The 19,785-nt window shown below is 64.0% G+C and overlaps 1 protein-coding gene, 1 long non-coding RNA gene and 1 other non-coding gene across 5 annotated transcripts; 1 reads left to right on the top strand and 2 right to left on the bottom strand.

Annotated features, from left to right (window-relative positions):
* Positions 1-294: 294 nt before the first annotated feature.
* On the bottom strand, positions 295-870 carry LOC124525558 (uncharacterized). The gene is made up of 2 exons (XR_006965522.1): positions 646-870; positions 295-418 (listed from the first exon to the last, which is right to left on the bottom strand). It is a non-coding gene; the product is annotated as an uncharacterized LOC124525558 (long non-coding RNA).
* On the bottom strand, positions 523-605 carry LOC124525607 (small nucleolar RNA SNORD60). Its single transcript, XR_006965534.1, has one exon. It is a non-coding gene; the product is annotated as a small nucleolar RNA SNORD60 (small nucleolar RNA).
* Positions 871-1,208: 338 nt separating the features above from the next.
* On the top strand, positions 1,209-18,533 carry TRAF7 (TNF receptor associated factor 7). Of its 3 annotated transcripts, none has more exons than XM_047097887.1 (21): positions 1,209-1,309; positions 8,459-8,577; positions 8,815-8,872; positions 10,792-10,883; positions 12,556-12,672; positions 13,013-13,105; positions 13,243-13,276; positions 13,934-14,117; positions 14,206-14,340; positions 14,978-15,195; positions 15,270-15,343; positions 15,558-15,606; positions 15,686-15,813; positions 15,975-16,057; positions 16,728-16,767; positions 16,881-16,997; positions 17,084-17,206; positions 17,430-17,549; positions 17,640-17,771; positions 17,858-17,977; positions 18,149-18,533. In XM_047097887.1, exons 2-21 carry the CDS (start codon positions 8,497-8,499, stop codon positions 18,161-18,163), a joined length of 2,013 nt encoding a protein of 670 aa, XP_046953843.1. In that variant the 5' UTR covers positions 1,209-1,309; positions 8,459-8,496; the 3' UTR covers positions 18,164-18,533. The 3 variants fall into 3 exon arrangements, with proteins under 3 accessions (XP_046953843.1, XP_046953844.1, XP_046953842.1); XM_047097888.1 differs by lacking the exon at positions 1,209-1,309 and adding an exon at positions 5,904-6,638 and having other exon boundaries at positions 14,206-14,334; XM_047097886.1 differs by lacking the exon at positions 1,209-1,309 and adding an exon at positions 5,906-6,638.
* The last annotated feature ends 1,252 nt before the right edge of the window (positions 18,534-19,785 follow it).

Here is a 19,785-nt window from a genome sequence, read left to right as displayed (position 1 = left end):
GGGTGGTTGATGTCCACTTCCCTCTGCAAGACCCAACGAAACAGAAAACAGTGCTCTGTGGCCGGTGAGGAGGAAGAGTTCCTCACCTGCTTAAGACAAAGACCCCCGCTCCGCCCCGGGATTTCTGCTCTTACAGGCAAAAAAACCGAGAAGCCATCCCAATAGTTGAAAGGTCACCGTGTGAACATCCATCTTTCTCTACCCTTTCCCAAGACTGCCACGGAACGAGCCAGTCCTCCCGCGGAGTCCTCTGGGGAGCAAACGCGTGTGAAAATAAAGACACTTGCGCTCCCATCAACTCACCACCTCTGCTTTATTGTTAAGCGCCGCAGATACGGACGTGGACTCCCGCCTTACCACCAGGCCCCGGGCTGACGTTCATTTACGTCCACGGTCTCCAACCACGTCACCGACCGCCCTAAAAGTCAGACACACAGAGCCGAAATGTAGACAGAAGCCCGCTACCCCGATTTTTTGGAGATGTTTTCACACCAGCCCCTCCTGTCAAGGGGGCGCACCCTGAAGCCTCAGTCTTGCAAAATAATCAGACTGCACATGCAGTTTTCATACGAGGTGTCAGAAACGAAAGCAATTCATCACAGGCTCCAAGCTGCATAGGGGAAACCAAGCCCGGCCCAGGCTTACCTGCGGAGAGAAGTCGGTCTGGAGTCGCACCTTCCCAACAAAACGGGACGGGGGGGGGGGGGGGAAGGCGGGCGGAGCAAGGAACGCGTACAACGCTGAAGACAGAGGCGGAGCCCCGGCGGATGATGGCCCTGGAGGACCCCTCAGCCCCATTCGGGGCCCAGATCCTCCCCTAACGTGGACTCGCAGCGACCGCACAGACAAGCGCCCACGGCCGCCACTGGATTCCCAAAAGAAAGCACGCGCCCGAGGCTGAAGCTTTTATAGAAAGTGCCCCACCTCTGCGATTGGGCAATCATGCCGGAAGTACCCGCCCCCGGTCTCCTGAACCAGACTCGCGAAGCTTCTCCCTTTAGCAGAGGCCTTAGAACTTAACTGTGAGCGACAGATGCACAGAACCAATCAGACTCCGACCTGCAACATAGAGTGATTCTGAAGCTGCCAATCCCGCCCCGCGACGTCGGAGCCGCCGGAATTCGTAGTTTCTGGAGAGCCGCGCGTGAGGCGGGGACCCAGGCATTGAGAGACGGGGAACTACAAGTCCCGGCGGGCGTAGCGCCTCAGCGCTTCCGGCTCGCGCGTCCGGTCTGTCTCCCGGCCAGCGGCCGCGGGGGCACGATGAAGCGGGAGGGTATCGCTGCCGCTCCCGGGCGGCCGCGGGCGGGTGAGTGTCCGCGCGGCGCGCCCGGCCCGGGGCTCGCGCCTCGGGGCCGCGCGGTAGGCGCTTCGGGGTCCGCGGAGGCGTCGGGCCTGGGGGGGCGGGGCCGACACGGGCCGGGGTCTCGGCGTCTGTCCGTCGCTTGCCCCATTGCCCCATTCTCCCCTTCTTTATTCATTCCTTCTTCTTGCGTTCGTTGAGCGCCGCCGGGGGCCCAGTTCTCGTAGGCTCTTCTGCAGCTTTTCTCAGCCCGGCCGCTGTTGACACTTCTCGCCGATCCTTCTCTGCTGTGCTTTGTAGGATGTTGAGTAGCATCCCGGGTCCCCACCCATTAGATGCCAGTAATCTCTCCCACCCCCACGTCTTGACAACCCAAAATGCCTGCAGACACCGCCAAACGTCTCCTGGGGGACAAAATCCTCCCCCAACCCCACACACCCCGGCTTGAGAACCGGCCATCTAGAGCGGGGAGGGATTGACAGTACACACAGAATCCTAAAGAGTTGTGATAGGTGCTATGAGAGAAACAGGGCGCTGAGAAAGAGTAAGGGGCGCTCTCGAGTGGCTTGGGGAGGGGGGAGGTGCCTACAGCAAGCAGCTTGTCTTGGGAAGTTGCTGGAAGAGCATGCCAGGCAGAGGGAGCAAGGTGTGCAAAGGCCCAGAGCAAGAAAGGGCTTGGTGCGCCAGTGAGTGCTGGCAGAGGGGTGAGAGGCCTAGTCCACAGGGCCACACCAGAGTGCATGGTGGAGGGATTGTATTGTGCTTGCAAGGAAGGCTGTTGGAGGATTCGAGCACGGGAGAGCCAACATCAGATCCGAGGCCGGTAAAGAGCCCCTGGTTGTGTGTAGAGGGGGTGGGAGACGAGGCTGTCTGGCTGTTCCGGCCTCGTTGCCTTGAACAAGTCCAGGGCATTCAGCTGGAGCCGAGGCTGCGATTGTGCTGGATCCCACCCTGCTTTGGCAGGACAGGGGTGGAGGGTAGGGCTGGGGATTCCACCCTGCTTTGCTGCCTCCCTTGCCTAGAGCTCCAAGCTGCCCAGACTGTTCACCCCTCTCCCCATCCCTCACACCCCTTCCTGTGCACACACAGGCCCCCTCTCCTGAGGGCTGCCCACCCCTTGGCCTTTGCCAAGCATGTGACCTCCCTCTTCCTCATTCCTTCTCTTTGGGCCTCTCCCTTCCCACACCCCTTCCCCGCAAGCCTGTGCGGCAGGCAGGCACTACCTCTCTGTCATACATCCCTACTTGCATTGCTCTGGGCATTCACGTTTCTCCGGAATCCCTGGTCTCTGTGTGTCGAGGTTCCTGCATGTTATAGCTGCACTAGCCCCAGGAAGCCAGAAGCTCCCTCTGAGGGGAAGCAGGGATCTTGGCAACCTGGCTGAGGGAGGTAACCAGCTGGGAAGGAGGGGATGTCTTCCTTCTTGAGGGGTCCCTGTGGAGCAACCCCCACTGTGGCTGTGTGTCACACACAATATTTCTGGAAATGAATGGGAAAGATCAGAGTCTGAAGCACTGACTTTGCTGGGACAGGAACCCACAGAAAAGGGTCTTTGGCAGCTCGAATGGGGCTTACTAATACTCCCGAGCCTGTCTACCTCTCCTACCAGGCCCCCTAGCTTCTCAAGGTCAGACTCATGTTCAGCCGTCACCACGTGCCCTCTCACCCTCACAGGGACTGGCATGCAGTGGGTGTGAACCTTGGCCGGCCGGCCGGCTGCGAAATCAGAGAGTTTGGGAAACGGGAGAGATGTGATTGAAGGGCCTGACCTGTTTGGACGGCTCCAGGCGGCCTGGGCTCCGCGGTGTGGTGCTCCTCGGCACGGCTTGGTGTGCGGCTGGCTTTGGTGCACCATGGGCTCCTCGGTTTGCTGGCACAACAGGGCTTTGGTTGGCCGCGGCGTGACCCCTTGTGGGCTCTAAGTCCTGGGGTGGCCTCCCGGCCTCTACTCTTGACTCTCGAAGAGGGGCTGCTGTCAGTGGAGCCCTCACTGTTGCCCCGCCTCTCGCAGCTCCTTTCAGATGGGAGTACATCCGCTCTGTTTAATGAGTGAGAAATCTGAGGCCCTGGAGGGCAAGCAGGTTGCCCAAAGTCACGCAGCTGTTACGTGGCAGAGGTGGGATTTGAACCCAGGTCTGAGTCCTGCATTTGTGGCCTGACCGTCGTGCTGTCCATAAGGAACACTTGGAGGGGTCAGTAGAAGCGCATAAGTGAAGTGTGCCCGCATATGCCCAGCCTTGGGAGGGGCCAGTAGAAGCACATAAGTGAAGTGTGCCCGCATATGCCCAGCCTTGGGAGGGGTCAGCAGGACATAACTTGCTCCGAACCTGGGTCCCCATTGGCCTGACCTTGCTGTTGAGTCGGCTCCTAGGACTTTACCGGGCCATCTGGCTGGCTTATGCAGGAGGTACCCTCGTAGAGGGGCCCGAACCCCTCAGCTTTCAGTAGATGCCCCAGGGCGTCCCCGGTGTGCTGGCCCTTCCACAGAAGAAATTCGGTTGCTCCTTGGAGGGACATGGGGTCAGGTGGGGCAGAGGAGGGAGAAAGCGGTCCTGGAGTCCAGTGCTGAGGTCACATGGAGACCTGGTACTCGGCTATCCCCCGGGGAAGGAGCAGCCTCACGGAAACCGGGACCGAAGGAATGTGCCAGAAAGACTGTAGTACCACAGCCTGGGCTGAAAGGGCATGGAATGGACAGTGGAGCGGGCTGGTGCATGTCTGCATGTCCAGGCGGGGCTCCCGGCTGGGACTTTGTGCACACTCCCCAAGCTTCTGTAGGGAACCAAGAAAGAGGAAGTCAGGGAGGCGGAAACAGCCAGGGCGGCCTGGAGGTGTAGCCCGGGTCCGAGGTGTCCCTGGGCTCTTGGGCAGAGGCCCAGGACCTGTCTCCACAAGTTTAGGCTCACTGATTTTTTTTTTCTTAAGTTTGATTTATTTAAGTAATCTCTCCACCCTACGTGGGGCTCGAACTCTCGACCACAAGATCAAGAGTCGCGCGCCCTTCCAACTAAGCCAGCGGCTGACCTTAGACTCACTGATTTAAGACAGCCTGGGACTTGCTTCCCCCTTGTGCCTCTGCAGCCTGGGTTGGCCCAGACGCTGAGTTGGAGGAAGGGTGTGGGCAGGTAAAAGTGGCCCCTACGGCTAGGTGCTCAGAGAGGAGGCCAAACACCACCTTTTTCCAGAATACTCTCTCCCTGCTCTGGATCTGGGCAGCCCCTTCCTCTGGGAAGCTCTCTAGGAGCCCCCCAGGCTGTGTCAGGTATACACCTCCCTCCAGCAGAGGGACCCACGGGTGCTGGAGAGGCTGGGTGGGGAGTGCGAGGACACAGCCTTGGGGAGAGGAGGCCACAACAGGTGTCCAGTCTGGCAACCTTGAGGCCACCCTTTAGGAACTGTGGGCACAGAGGGAAGGATGGAAGGTGAGGGCAGAGTCCAGGGGTGGGTGCTCGGAGGGAAGGGGGGCCGGGCAGGCCTCAAACCTGGGCCTGCTGAGGTGCTTAGGGGGGGCCCTGACGTCACACCGTGCCTATCTGGGATGGAAAAGACGTGCTAAGGGGACATCAGGGAACTGCTGGGAGAGGTGTATATGGCTTTGCTATGGCAACCCAGCCTGTTTCTATAGGATTTGTTTCTATAGGGCTTGGGCCAGGGGGCCAGCAGGGGCCGACCCAGGGGCTGGGTGGTCCATGGGTGATACCAGAGGCTGCATCTGGAGCTCTGGCTGCAGTCTGGTGGCCACCCACAGCTCTGTGCCAGGCAGGGCTGAGGTGTCCTGGCCACCCATGCTCACCCTGGGGCAGTCACCACTAAATGTGTGGCCTGATGGTGCTTCCAGGGCCAGCCTACCCCCATTGCTGGCTCAGCACATGCTGCTGAGGGGACCCCACCACGCCCACTCTTCGAAGGACCTGCTTCTGGCCATCCCACTGTCGTCCCCCCCCCCCCCCCACCGTCACAGTCCAGCATTTACAGCCTACAGTACCCACTCTGCTGGCTGCCAGCCACAGGGACCACAGTGGGGGATCTTTGTCCCACATTCCCAAGGGTGAGCCTAGCAGACCCCATTGGCCTCCCTCCAGGGGGTGGGGGTGGGGAGGGGTTCCCAAGGGAGCTGGCCTGCTCTCTGGTGTAGGCTGCCCAGAGAACGGGGCTGGTGGGGGGCTTTCCTCAAGAGGGGCTGGGGCATTATAGGTGGATCTTCGTTCCCTTGTCGGGCAAGGAGTGTGCCCCAGGGGCCCTTTGGACATGGACTTGTGTGGACAGAGATCCCTGGGCCTTGACCCTAGGCTCAAGCAGGGGAGCTGGTTTTGCACTGACCCCGGGCACCTTGGGTACCACTCTCCCACCAGCCTCACCTGAGGCCCCATCTCCAGCAGGACGTGCGTGCGGTCTTTTCTCTTTAAGAGATACGGTCCTTGTGTCCCTCGCCTGGGCTCTGCGGAGGCACCTGGAGCAGGCAGGGTGGGGGGACTCGCCTGGGGAGGGAAGGGGAGCTGTGCCTGGCAGGCTCAGCCCATAGCTTTTCCCAGTATGGGAGTGTCCGGTCGTCTAGCTGACAACTCCCTGTCCGCCTGCATACAGGCTTGGTGCGGGGTGGCGAGGAGGCCTACCCCTGGGGGGCGGGGGCATACCCCACCCCGGACAGCTGGGCCCAGCGGGGTGGGGGGCGTACGCAGCTGTGCTGTTGTTTCTGGGGTTTGGGCCCACAGAGCTGGGAGACACTGGCGAAGACTTATTGCAAAATGCAGCCCCTGGGGGAGCGGGGCTGAAGGCTCAGGGCATCTTGCTCAATTCCAGGATGCTTAGTTAGGGTAGGATCTGATCGTTGTGATCTGGGGGTGCACAGCTGGGGGAGGCTGTGGCTGCAGCCCAGCAACCCCCCCCTCCCCCCGCCTCGGGTCCCTGGCTGGGAGTGCAGGCCAAACCATGTAAATGGGGAAGCAGTTACTTCCCTCCTTCCCTGGCTCCACTCTGCTCTCTGGCCAGTCTGTACATCTCCCCCCACCCCCCCCCACCCCGCCCCCGGGTTGTGTGTCTGCCGGGCCTGGCCGCTATTGGCTGTCAGGGGACTTTCCAGCCGATTTGCATGTTGCCCTGCGTGCCTTTCTGTTTACTTCACTTCAGAGTGAGGGAGAGCCAGACGCCTGCTCCCTCAGACTGAGCAGCAGGCACACAGGCCCCACGGGGGCTGGCGTGCTGGCCGCCGTCCTGGGGGGAGTCCCCGCTGGGGTCCCGGCTGCCTGGACCACGGGAGCCGCTCGCTGGAGCCAGCCGCTGGCCGCTGGGCCTCGGGAGCTTGCAGCAGGGGGAGCAGATGAATTGTAAAATCCAGGTCAGTGTGGGCCGGCCGCCTCCCCGTGACCCACCCCCAGCCTCCTCCTGGCACGCCCCATGGTGCCGAGGCGGGAGCCGACCTTGGGTTTCCCAAAAGGTGAGTCCTGGAGCTCCTATGTCACCCCAGCCGGGGTATCCTTGCTGCAAGCAGGGTGGCCCCAGGATTTCCTGCTTAGCGTGGAGACCAGCAGCGGCACTGGAGGTGGGGCTTCCGGACCCACCACAGCCACACCTCCACCAAGGGCCTGGTACTGCCCACTCTCGGGAGTCCCTGCCTCTCCCCCATGAGGACAAGCCACCGGAGAGCCTGGTCTGGGACTTAACCGCCAAGTCTCTTGAGTCACAGCAGGGGGAGTGATGGGCAGGAGGGGGAGGCTTTGGCCAACATCTTGGGATCCCCCCATCCCCTGGTCTACCTGGACCCCCAGGGCGCTGAGAGCATCGGTGGCGGTGCCTTGTGGCAGGGCCAAGTGTGGGGACTGACAGCCACCGCACCGAGGCCCGAGTCTAGAAGACTGGGGGCGGGGGGGGGGGGCGGTGGCATTGCAGGTGGTATTCAAAGGGGCAGGTGGGAGAGAAGGTGGGGGAGCTGTGACAGCTCGGCAGCGCAGCATGGGAACACACGGCTCGGGAGCCAGCCCCTCCCCGTAGACCCCTAGGTTGGGTTGCAGGACCACCGAGTGGCTGTGGCGTGTGTGAGGCAGACACGGCCAGATGGCTCAGCAGCCCCTCCACCCGGAGCCCCCTCCTCAGTCGTGGGGGGCCTTCACAGCACAGGGTGGGCCCCAGCCTGCACGTGCCCTTGTGCCCCACGAGAGCGGGACGTGCCGGCCTCCCCGGGAGTTCCCGACACTCGTTCTGCTGGCCCGGCCTAGCAGCAGGTGATGAGCCCGCGCTGTGGCCTCCCAGGGGTCTCCTGGGGAGAGAGCTCACGTGTGCTCCTCCTCGCGGGGAGCCTGGCTTAAAGCTGGGGCCTCGAGGCTACAGCTGACTCCAGAGGGGAGATAGACGCCGCCGTGGACGCTGACCCCAGGAGGGCCCCTGGGAAGGTGGGCGTCGCCCTGGCAGTGGGGTGGCTTCCCCAGGCTATCCACGATCGTGGCTGCAGGCTGGTCCCCTTTCCTCTCTAACGGCCAGACCCCTCGTCTTGGGTGGAGTGGGGTGGGGGGAGTAATTCTTGCAGGCCCAGGATGATACCCACTGTGCCTTCTCCCCACCACCTCAGCCTGTGAGTCCTGAGTCGACAGTTGGACCTGCACAAGGTCTGGGGTCAGGACTGTCATCTCCTCCCCCTGTCCCAAAGGGGCTTTATCTGCGTGATGAGCCTCTGAGAGGCTGGGCCCCAGGTACATCACCGACAGGTCGTCTGGGGTGTGGCCAGCGTCCTTCCATCCTGCAGACCGGGACCGTCCTACCTGGTAGGAAGCAGGCACACGGCTTGATCCCGCCCCGGGTGCCACACCACGGCCCAGTCTTGGCTCCAGGGACACTTGCCCTCAGACCCAGAGGTTCGGGCAGAGCACAGTGGGGGCTTCCGCCTCTGGGGCGGAGCTGGTGACGTTTCCAAAAGCCTGAGCCTTGAAGGAAGGTAAAGCTGAGTGCCAGCTGCCTGCCTGCCCCCAGGGCCTCCTCCCTTCCTTGGGCCTGTGCACACCTGGGATGGGAGGAGGGAAAGAGACTTTGCCCGCGTGGACCCGCCCTCGTTGGCACTGGTGGTGGAGAGGCCAAAGTGTGCCTGGAGTGACCCGCATGGCTCAGCGCCGGCCAATCTGACGAGTCCGGGCCACCGTCCCCACCACCGTTGTGCTCCCCCCTCAGGAGACGCTGCCCGCGGACCCTAGATGCCTCTCTAGAGCATGAGCTCGGGCAAGAGCGCCCGCTACAACCGCTTCTCCGGGGGGCCCGCCAACCTTCCCACTGCCGACGTCACCGCCGGGGTAAGCGGGAACCTCACGGGGAAGGGCCTCCCCCTCGGGCCCACCTCGTGTGCCGGGGTCCCCGCAGAGCCTCCAGAGCAGTCCCCTCCCTACGTGGAGGGCCTGTGCCGCGTGTGTCCGCGTGAGCTCACGCGCGCACGTGACCGTGGTGCTATGAAAGCGCGTCGGTGCCCGTCCACGTGTGTGTACACATCCTCTCTGGGGGTCGATGCCAAGTCTCATCTGTTCTCTGTCCAGACCAGAATGGAAACGACCTTCGGGCCTGCCTTTTCGGCCGTCACCACCATCACAAAAGGTGAGCCAGCCTGTAAGTCCAGGCCAGGGCGGGCTGGGCAGAATCTGGGCGTCCCTTACTCCCACTGGGGTCTGCGGGCACGTCCTGGTGGGGGCAGGAGGGGGCATCGGTGTCGGCCCTAGGCTGCCTGCCGCCCCCCCCCCACCCCCCGCTCCGCCTCTGCTGCCGCATCCTTCTCCTCCCCCTGCAACCCCGGGCATCCCAGCACCTCCGTCCCGGGGCCTCACCCGTTACCTCTGGGGAGGGCTGCCCCACCTTCCCTGTCCCTCGTCCTAGCGTCCTCTGGTTCATCCCCGCCCTGGGCTCCTAGCAGCCTCCGGGAGGTCGGGACTGGGGGCCACGCTGGACACGTGTGGGTGGTAAGAAGTACTCGCGGTGTCCTTTCTCCAGACCGGTTCCAGCCCGGGGCCGTGTGTTCGAGTTGGTTGTGAGGGGCTAACAGCCCGGGGCACTACCTCCTTCCCTGAGTCATGAGGGTGTGTTGCCTCTCTTGTCAGGGCTGGGGGTTCAGGGATGGACTTTGTTCCTTTGCCTTTTTGGTACTCTGCTCCTCGTAGGTGAAGCCGATTTTTAATTGCTTTTCCGGGGTTCCCTCTCGAAGCACTCAGCAGCGAGGCCACAGGACCACTGTGCGCACGTGCTCACGCTGGCCCCTCTGCCCCAGGGTGGCTCAATCAGATGCTCCAAAAGTGCCCCTTTTCCTTCTTAGATGTTCTGTCCTGAGAATAAATAAACGTCTCCCCAATACAAGCACCCAGGTCACTGTTCCTCAACGCCTCACTTACTCTTAGAAGCTGCAGGGGCCCCCGTCACGGCAGTCCCGCGCTCCTGGAGCAGACAGTGATGGGAGTCTGTCTCCCTCTCGCCCTACCCAGCAACCCCATCGGTGGCAGGGATGGGTCAGGACTGGGTATGAACAGTCACCTCACCTGACTCCTCTCACAGATAGGGAAACTGAGGCCCAGTGGCAGGGGAGCTGCTTAAAGCCCGACTCATGAAACCATGCCTTTGGGGCTGGTTGTGATGTCTGGGTTTGGGTGGGCCTGAGGCCGGTGGTGGCCACTCCAGGGCTTCTGGCTTCCCCATGGACTCCTGACCAACGCCTTCCCTGGAGTGGGCTGAGAAGGCCCGAGGGTGGTTCCAGGTTCTGGCCAGGGGAACAGCTGGGAGACAAGCAGACCCAGACAGCGGGCTGCCTGTCAGTCCCCAGCACACACCGGCCCGGGGGCCTCAGGCCTCTGTCCCTGTCTCCTCCTCTGGGCACTGAGGACATCAGAGGACCCGCCCACTGGTAGGGTTACCTTGAGGGCCAAGCAAGATGACATCCCACCTCGTGCCAGGCAACCTCCAGATTAATCACTCAGATGTTGGGCTCTTGCCTCAGCTGGGCACAGGGCAGCCCCAGGGTCAGACCGCTGGCACCTTGTAGAGTCAGAGAGATGATCCCTCCACCCCACCTTCAGCCTGCCTTGGGAGTGTGACTGTCGGGGGCTCCGGAGCTCCAGGCACAGAGGATAGGCCCTGGAGACCACCTGAGCCGGGCTGGCCCCAAGCTGTGCCCTCCCTCCCCACCTGCCTGGCCCTGGAGGGGGCTGAGGATGCAGGGCCAGTGCGGGGCTTGCTGGGGGCTCAGGCCAGCTTGCGTTCTGGCCCTTGTCCTGCTCAGGCCCCTGACAGGGGCAGGGTGGCTCCCAGCTGCCCCCGAGCCCAGCCCCAGCCAAGTGGCCCTCAGATCAAGAAGGAGGACACGGGAGAGGGTGGGGGGCAAGGAGACTTCCCAGAGGGGATTAGCCCCCTGTCTGGCCCAGCCCCTGCCCCCACCGGGCCCGTCCCTCCAGGGAGCCCACTTCCCGCCACGGGGGGCCAGCCGTGCCCCTCCGGATCACACTCGTGGCAACCCCACCCTCTCTTCTTGGCAGCCGATGGGACCAGCACGTACAAACAGCACCGCAGGACACCGTCTTCTTCTAGCACCCTCGCCTACTCACCGCGGGACGAGGAGGATAGCATGGTAGGTCTGTGCCATGGTCACTTCTCTCCCCACGGCCTCCGGCCATGCCGTCCTTCCCCAGGGCCAGGTCCCAGGGGTAGCTGAAGGGGAGGCTCCACCTCGAGGCACGCCCTGAGCTACGGTCTGCAGGCTACGGTGGGTTGGTGAGACAGAGGGCTGGTATGTCTGGGCGTCGTGAGGCCTAAGCGCCCGTGGCAGGACTTTGTGGAGGAGGAAGGAGCAGTGGGGCCGGAGGGTGCAGAGCCTGCGAGCTGGGGCGAAGCGCATTCAGCTCCGTCGTGAAGGCCATGGGAGCCACAGAAGGTTCAGGCGTGTGGGTCACAGATCACGTTTCCGTTTTTAAAGTTGTCTGCTATCGAGTAGAGGACTGGAGGGTGGGCTGGGGGGTGGAGGCGGGACCCCTGAGCAGGTGGCTGGAAGGAGGACGGCCGGAGCTGGGGGATAACGACGGGCCTGCGAGGGCTGTGCTGACAGGGAGAGCCAGAGAACCTCCTGCCGCCGGCTCTGCGGAGTGAGGAAGGGGCTGGGGTGGAGTCGAGGCTGGCCGTCAGTGCCCAGGCTGTGTGGCCAGGGTCACAGTGGCTGTCCCCTGCCTGCCCGGCCACTGGACCGTGTCGCTGGGCTCTGGGCCTGTCGGACGCGAGGAGCTGCCCTGGCCGAGGGGGGTGGCTCGGGCCCCCCTGCCGCTCACCTCTGCAGAGCCTCGCTTTCTGCTTCCCCTTGTGGATTCTCGGGATTCTCGCCAGTGTGGTGGCCCCACGGACTCCAGCTGGTTCTCCTGTCCTCCCAGCCTCCAGGACCCAAGTCTTCTCATGCTGGGCTGCTAGGCCTTCGTTTCCTATTTAATGCTAAGGGAAACGGTGTTTTTTTAATTACTTGAACGCGCTGTGTGCCAGGCGCTACACTAGGCCTTCTCTAAGCACAAAGCAGGCACCTTGCGCCCCACTCCCTGGCTCCGCCTGCCTCGGCCTCCGTGACCTCTGACTCACCCGTGGCTGCCCGGGAGGGGATTTTCCCCAGAGTGGCCGGGACCAGGAGGAAGCCCGTGGGCCGGGTGGGGAGCAGTGGCTCTTACAGGATCTTTACTGGGGGGTTCTAGGCCAAGGCGAGGGGGAGGGGACGGTTTCCCCACCCGGGCTCCCCCAGATCCTCATCTTCCGTGACTCAGGCAGAGGCGGGCACCCATGGCTCTTCCTCCCTCTGAGAATCTTGGCCGGGGTTCAGTGGGGAGGTCCCTGCCTTCCCTGGGAGCCTCAGTGGCCCGGCCCCGTGTCCCCAGCCAGGGAAGCCAGACGGGCAGCCAAACCCAAGGGGACGTGGAGCCCCCAGCCTCTGCCGGCCTTCCCTTCCTCTGGCGGTCCGGGCGTGGAGGCCGGCCCGGGACTGGCTGACGGAGGTGCCCCGTGTGCAGCCCACATTCCCTCACGGGAAGCAGGAAGCAGGCCAGGCGAGCGTGTCCTTCTGGAATTGAATAGCAGGAAGTCTCTCCATTTACACAAAGAAAGCTGGCAGACGTGAGCGGGTGGCCCAGCCACAGGGCCGGGACCGCTGGGCCGGCGGGGGGCCCGCGGGCGCCCCATCGGCTCCCTGGGCACAGGCGGCGGCTCTGCGGGGTGAGGGGGCCCCGGCCTCCCCACCGGCTGACGGGCCCGCCTGTCCCTGTGCGCCGCAGCCCCCCATCAGCACCCCACGCCGCTCCGACTCGGCCATCTCCGTCCGCTCCCTGCACTCAGAGTCCAGCATGTCCTTGCGCTCCACGTTCTCGCTGCCCGAGGAGGAGGAGGAGCCGGTAGGTGTGTCCGCCCAGCAGGCGGCCCCTCGAGGGGCGGGAAGGTCTGGCCTACGCCCCCCCCTCCCCCCACTCCCCGGGCACCTCTTCCCGTGGGCTACCCGGGGTCCAGCTTTGGGAAGTGAGGGCGGCGCCCGTGTGGGGTCTTCGAGTCTCCATCACCGCTAGAGAAGCAGGTGCGCACGGCCAAGGGCGCGGCTGGAGGGGTCCTCCCTGCTTCGGTCCCCTCACGCTCAGGCCCGGCCCCAGGCCTCCGCGGCAGGCCCTTCTCGGCCGCTACCCGCCCCCCACCGCCGTCTGCGCCCCGGCCCCCCCCTCACCCTGCCCTGCCCGGTTCTAGGAGCCCCTGGTGTTTGCTGAGCAGCCGTCGGTGAAGCTGTGCTGCCAGCTGTGCTGCAGCGTGTTCAAGGACCCCGTGATCACCACGTGCGGGGTGAGGCCGCCCCTCCCTTCCTGACACGTGCGCCACCACGGGGCCCGGCGTGGCCGCCCAGGGGCTGCCCTCTTCGGTGGGCACGGGGTGGGGGCGACTCTGTGTCCGTGCCCCAAGCCCACCCGTTGTCTCCACAGCACACTTTCTGCCGAAGATGCGCCTTGAAGTCAGGTAGGGCCCCCCCCTCCCCAGACCCCGGTCCGGCTGACCTCATTACCCCGCTTGGGAAGGGTCCCTCCGGAGAGGTCCCGGCCTAGGCCCAGCACTGATCATGCCCTTGGCACATGGTGGCTTCTCCCTAGCCCTGCCCCCAGCGTCTCTGCCACGGGGCGCTCAGGCCGGGCTCCGGACCTTGATGGGCGAAGTGGGGAGACCCACGTCTCGGGGCCTCCTGGCCTCAGCACCAGCTGTTTCCAGCAAGAGTGCCTTGGCCATCAGGGCCCCCCGCCTCACCCTCTCAGGCCTGGGCCCCTGGGCCCGGGGCTAGTTCCTCTCCAGCCTCTGCCCCAGCTCCCTCTGCCCTGTCCCCGACTCCTGAGTCAGCCCAGAGGCCTCCGGTCCCTCCTGCTCACCCGGTGGTCACCCTTGGTGGCCCAGCTGTGCCCCCATCCAGATTCAGGCATGGCAGCGGGGCAGGTAGATGGGTGCATCAGGGCCCAGAAAGAGGCTCGGTGCGGCCAGCCTGAGGAGCCCGTTCCGGGCCTGCCACACCGGGACTTACCAGGGAAGAGCCCGCCCCCAGCGCAGCCTGGTCGCAGCACTCAGAGCAGAGCTGCCGGAGCAGGGACAGCCAGGTGGACGGTGAGGTCAGCACGCCCTCCCCTCCAGAGAAGTGCCCCGTGGACCACGCCAAGCTGACGGTGGTGGTGAACAACATCGCGGTGGCCGAGCAGATCGGGGAGCTGTTCATCCACTGCAGGCACGGCTGCCGGGCAGCGGGGGCCGGGAAGCCTGCCGTCTTTGAGGTGGATCCCCGAGGGTGCCCCTTCACCATCAAGCTCAGCGCTCGGAAGTAAGTGCTGTCCTCGGCCCCCGCCCCCCACCCCTCCCAGGGGTGCTGAGAGCCGGTGCCTCTGGGGACTGACGCCCGCCTCCCAAAGGGACCACGAGGGCAGCTGTGACTACAGGCCTGTGCGGTGCCCCAACAACCCCAGCTGCCCGCCCCTCCTCAAGATGAACCTGGAGGCCCACCTCAAGGAGTGTGAGCACATCAAGTGTCCCCACTCCAAGTACGGGTGAGTGGGCGGGGGTGGGCATGTGGGCTGCCCCCGGCCGGTGGGCGGGCAGGGCGGGGGCGGCGGGGCCTCCGGGCTGGCATTCACAGTCCCTCCTTCAGCGAACCCTTGTTGAGATCTGCTTGTGTGCTGGGCGCTGGGGACACAGCCAGGGTCCTGGGGAGACGGACCTTAGCGGGAGCCGCACCGTCAGCTATGTAATTACCAACTGAGGTACAGGTGCCGTGAAGGAGAGGCCTGAGCCCCACGGGAACGCAGACGGGTCGGAGTGGTCGGCGAGCTGGGAGGTCAGGGAAGGGGGGTGTCCCTGAGAACCGATGCGTGTGTGGGTGTGAGCCGAAGACTAGCACGAGGGCTTCGGGCGGCTGGACCATCATGAGTGGGGTAGAGAGCAGGGGGCGGTGGGAGGGGGGAAGAGGCAGGAGCCGGGAGGCTGTCGAAGGGTGCGGAAGAGCCCTTAAGGAGCTTTGGGAGCAGAAGGACCAGATTTCCTCCCAAAGTGGCCTGATGGGTGCTGAGTGGGAGCAGGATGGACGGGTGGGCAGCAGGTGGGAGGTGGGGGGAGGCGTGGGGGGGGGGCAGGGGCAGTGCCTCACTGGGCAGGCAGGTGGGCAGGGCAGCCATCCTGCGTCTCCAGGTGCACATTCATCGGGAACCAGGACACGTATGAGACACACCTGGAGACCTGCCGCTTCGAGGGCCTGAAGGAGTTCCTGCAGCAGACGGACGACCGCTTCCACGAGATGCACGTGGCGCTGGCCCAGAAGGACCAGGAGATCGCCTTCCTGCGCTCCATGCTGGGCAAGCTCTCGGAGAAGATTGACCAGCTGGAGAAGAGCCTGGAGCTCAAGTTCGGTGAGGGCGCGGCCCAGAAGGCAGGGGTGTGGCCTCTCCTCCCGGTCCCTGACACCCTCTTCCTTGCCACTCAGACGTCCTCGACGAAAACCAGAGCAAGCTCAGCGAGGACCTCATGGAGTTCCGGAGGGATGCGTCCATGTTGAACGTGAGCGGGAGGGGGCCACGTGCGGGGTGGGGGGTGGGGGGGTGGGGAGGCAGGACCGGCCCTCGGCCTAGGCCCCAACAGGAGGCTTGCCCCGCTCCCCGCCACCCCGCTGTCAGGGTTCAGTGTCTGTGCTGGGGGAGGCGGCTGCTGCCGCGCGGGGGCAGGGGGACCGCGGACCCACAGCCAGCATGCCCTGTACTCTTGGTCTTGGCAGGATGAGCTGTCCCACATCAATGCGCGGCTGAACACAGGCATCCTCGGATGTGAGTACGGGCCTGCCGCTGCCCCCTCTGCTGCCCCTGGGCGCCCCCGGGCCCTCACCAGCTCCTCCCGTCTCCGCAGCCTATGACCCACAACAGATCTTCAAGTGCAAAGGAACCTTTGTGGGCCACCAGGGCCCCGTCTGGTGTCTGTGTGTCTACTCCATGGGGGACCTGCTCTTCAGTGGCTCCTCTGACAAGACCATCAAGGTGAGTGGGGTCTTGCCCAGGGAGGTGGTCTACAGCCTGGTGGCGGGGTGGGGGGGGCAATGGGCACTGCCTGCGCCCACCTTCCCTCCACATTCCCACCATGCTGCCCCCTGGCGTTGGGCTGCCCCTCCTGGGACCCAGCCTGATGGTGGCCTCTGCAGGTGTGGGATACGTGTACCACCTACAAGTGCCAGAAGACGCTAGAAGGCCACGACGGCATTGTGCTGGCGCTCTGTATCCAGGGGTGAGTGCGGGCATGCATGGTACCCACGTGGAGGTGGGGACGGGAGACGCCCTGCTCCCCCCACGGGCCACATGTGTCGTCAGCTGGCTGTGTCTACCTCTCCTGCGGGGCACCCTCATCCTTGAGCAGGGCTGGATGGCTGGGTGGTGGCACGCGGGCCCCCACGTTCCCAGTGTGTGGCCCCGGAGCTGGGGCGCCTCGGGGAGGTAGGAACTCAGCCGTCGCTCGGCTGGCCTGTAGCCAGAGCCTCAGGCACAGCTTGGGGACAGGACCACAGAGTAGCCTGCCCGGCTCCCCCCTCGCCCGAGAAGGGTAGCCCCTCTCGACCTTCTCTCCTGTCTCGTGTCACGAGACTTCACATTGTGGGCAGGAGAGGGAGAGACGTGCGTTCCCGGAAAGCAGCAGCTTGGCCGTCGGCAGCGCTGACAGGGGTAGTTACCTCACAGCTTGCTGTCGGACGCTTGCCAGGCAGGCGGCGGGGTCAGGCCTCTACCCCCAAGGTTCCCTCGCCGGAACAGGAAGACGGAGGGCTGGGGGCAGCGGGAGGAACCCGGCCGAGCTGCCGGTTCCTGGTGGCTTCCCGGTGGCTGGTGCTCCCTTGGCCTGGCAAGGCCACACCGGCGAGGACACTGGCTTCTCCTGCCCTGACCCCTTGGCTCCGCTCCCCCAGGTGCAAGCTGTACAGCGGCTCAGCGGACTGCACCATCATCGTGAGTGGGGCCGCGGCAGGTGGGTGGGAGGGGCCTGGGCCGCACCGGCTTCCGGGGGCCCCAGGCCCGCCGTGCCACCACGACCCGAGGCTTCCTGTCGTCCTTCCCGCCAGGTGTGGGACATCCAGAACCTGCAGAAGGTGAACACGATCCGGGCCCACGACAACCCCGTGTGCACGCTGGTCTCCTCACACAACATGCTCTTCAGCGGCTCCCTGAAGGCCATCAAGGTCAGGCCGGCCTCGCGTGTGCACATGTGGGGCGGTGGGCTACCGGACCCCTGCGCCCCAGCCTGCATTCGTGGCCGTCCCCACAGGTCTGGGATATCGTGGGCACTGAACTGAAGCTGAAGAAGGAGCTCACGGGCCTCAACCACTGGGTGCGGGCGCTGGTGGCTGCCCAGAGCTACCTGTACAGCGGCTCCTACCAGACAATCAAGGTGCGTCCGCACACGCTTCGCGTGGGAAGACCCCTCACTAGGCTAGACCCCTGGGCTGGCACTGCCCAGGCCGGCCCCGGGGGCTCCGTCTGCCCTGCCCCCATGCCGCCGGGTTGGGGAGACCCTCACACACATCCTGGGTGACGAGCGGGCTGCTTAGCGTCCAGAGGCCCTGAGGGCAAGGTGCCGGGCCTGGGACCGACGGGCTCGAGCTTGTCCGTAGATCTGGGACATCCGGACCCTCGACTGCATCCACGTCCTGCAGACATCTGGCGGCAGCGTCTACTCTATCGCTGTGACGAATCACCACATTGTCTGTGGCACCTATGAGAACCTCATCCACGTAAGGCGGGCACCTAGGGGCAGGGCCTGCCTCCGGGGCGCTGTCCTCCCCGGAGCCTGTGGCTCTGACCTGCCTGGGCCATTCCTTCAGGTGTGGGACATCGAGTCCAAGGAGCAGGTGCGGACCCTGACGGGCCACGTTGGCACTGTGTATGCCCTGGCGGTCATCTCAACGCCAGACCAGACCAAAGTCTTCAGCGCGTCCTATGACCGGTCTCTCAGGGTGCGTGCGGACCTAGCGATGGTGGGAGGTTCACGGTGGGCGGTTGGGCCCAGGTGGGCAGGCCCTCATGTCCCGTGTGCCCCCAGGTCTGGAGCATGGACAACATGATCTGCACGCAGACCCTGCTGCGTCACCAGGGCAGTGTGACCGCACTGGCCGTGTCCCGGGGCCGGCTCTTCTCGGGAGCTGTGGACAGCACTGTGAAGGTCAGTGCCTCGGCTCAGGCCTTCCAAAGGGGCTGCGTGTGTGGAGCAGGGGGCGGGGGGCGAGGAGCTAGAAGCCTTGGGTCGGTGGCACCGGAGGGCAGGTGTGGATGGCAGGTGGTGGTGGGGCGGCGTGGCCGGAGGGGCAGCTGAAACAGAGCCCTTCCTCTGCAGGTTTGGACTTGCTAACAGAATCCAGACCAGTCTTGGCTTCCTCTGGGACCTCCCCTAGGCTTGTCCCAACCAGGCTGGCCACATGAGGGGTCTCAAGGGGCGCTCACTGCCTGCCCTGCGGGGACAGACCGACAGGTTCACCTGGCCAGGCAGTGCCCTCCCCACCCTGTGCCCGGCGAGCCTCCCTCTGCTTGGTCCTGTGATCGTCGCCGCCAAGACAGTGCCCAGCCCCTCCCGCTGGGTGCCAGGTACGATGCTCGCCCGGCCCACCCTCCATCCCTGCCCCAGATGGACTGTGGGCCTTTTTACTCACCTTTTCTACTGTTTTTAGACTGTATATAGATTTGATTACTTCTTGATTGAAATAAAAGCTGCACAGACTGTGGCTGTGAGTGGGGATAGTCCTTGGGGTGACAGGCCACCCGGGAATGCTGTTGTGCTGGGGCACCAGCGGCCAGTGGGAGGGAGGCTGGGGAGGAGCCACAGAAGGGCTCCTGTCAGCTCCAGGATGTGGCCCTCTTGGTGACGTCTCTTCCCTGCCGGGAGCAAGCTAGACCCCCGTTCTCCCCAACACACGTCCCCAAGAAGTGAGCCAGGCAGCTCTGTTTTCTGCTGTTTATTGACAGCTGACAGTAGCTCCCTGCCCGGAACCCCCCTCCCCACTTGCTGGAGCCCCAGCCTGGGCCGCCCGTTGAAGGGAGGCCAGGCACACCCACCTGGGGAAGTATCAGGGCATGACAGCTGGAAAGGGCCCACACGCTCAGATGCCACCTTGGCTGACCCCTTCCACCCGCCCGCCTCGCAACCGCTGGTTTTCGGCGTTTTTAAATTTTTTTTTTTTTTTTTTTTTTTTTTTTTTTTTTTTTTTAAGAAACGTCAAAGTTGTGCCCAACACACGTGGATCAGCAAACACAATAGAGGAGGCCAGTCAGTACTTTTTGGAAAGGGGAGAGAGAGGAAAAGAGAGAGAGGGCAAGAACGACCACACGACACAGCCTTGGACCATGAGCAGAAGCGTCCATGGGAACTCAGATGGGGGAGGGCAGGCTGTCTGTACGGGGCCAGCGAGGAGCCCTGAGGAGGGAGGGTCAGGCACACCCTGACACACGCCACACGCAGCCTGGCATGCACGCCCTGCACCCACCGAGGTCACCCAGCTGACGTGCCCACGCTGCACGCACGGCTCCCCCGGAGCCCGGGCGCGCCTCACACCGGCACCCTGGGAGAGCAGGGAGCCCCTCCCCACCGGCTCCAGGGTGTGGAGGACACAGCCCAGCAGCGAGCAAGGCACATCCTTCGAGTTCTTCAGACGCAGAGAAGTTAGGAGAGCGAGGGGAGGCCCTAGCGGAGCAGGGACCCTCCCGGACCCCAGCCTCCTGTTTGTGCTACTGGGCCAGGTGTCCTAGACGGAGGGAGGGAAGGGTGGACAGACAGACAGCCAGGGCCTCTAACAGCTTTTGTCTTGAGCTAGACTTCAGTGTCCTTACAGTTGGTAAATGGTTTTCTATAGAATCAATAATATTTTTTCTTTCTTTAAATATATATTTGTTAAAGTTATACCTTTTTGTTTCTCTGGGGAAATCTGCCTCAGCTCATTCCCAATAAATTAATACTCTCGATAGCTTATATTCTGGGGG

This window comes from Lynx rufus, unplaced genomic scaffold (genome assembly GCF_022079265.1).
Source record: "Lynx rufus isolate CCGP_SWC_20201006 ecotype Redwood Valley unplaced genomic scaffold, mLynRuf1.p SCAF_43, whole genome shotgun sequence".
NCBI classification, from domain to species: domain Eukaryota; kingdom Metazoa; phylum Chordata; class Mammalia; order Carnivora; family Felidae; genus Lynx; species Lynx rufus.
This window is presented reverse-complemented; position numbering and strand designations above follow the sequence as displayed.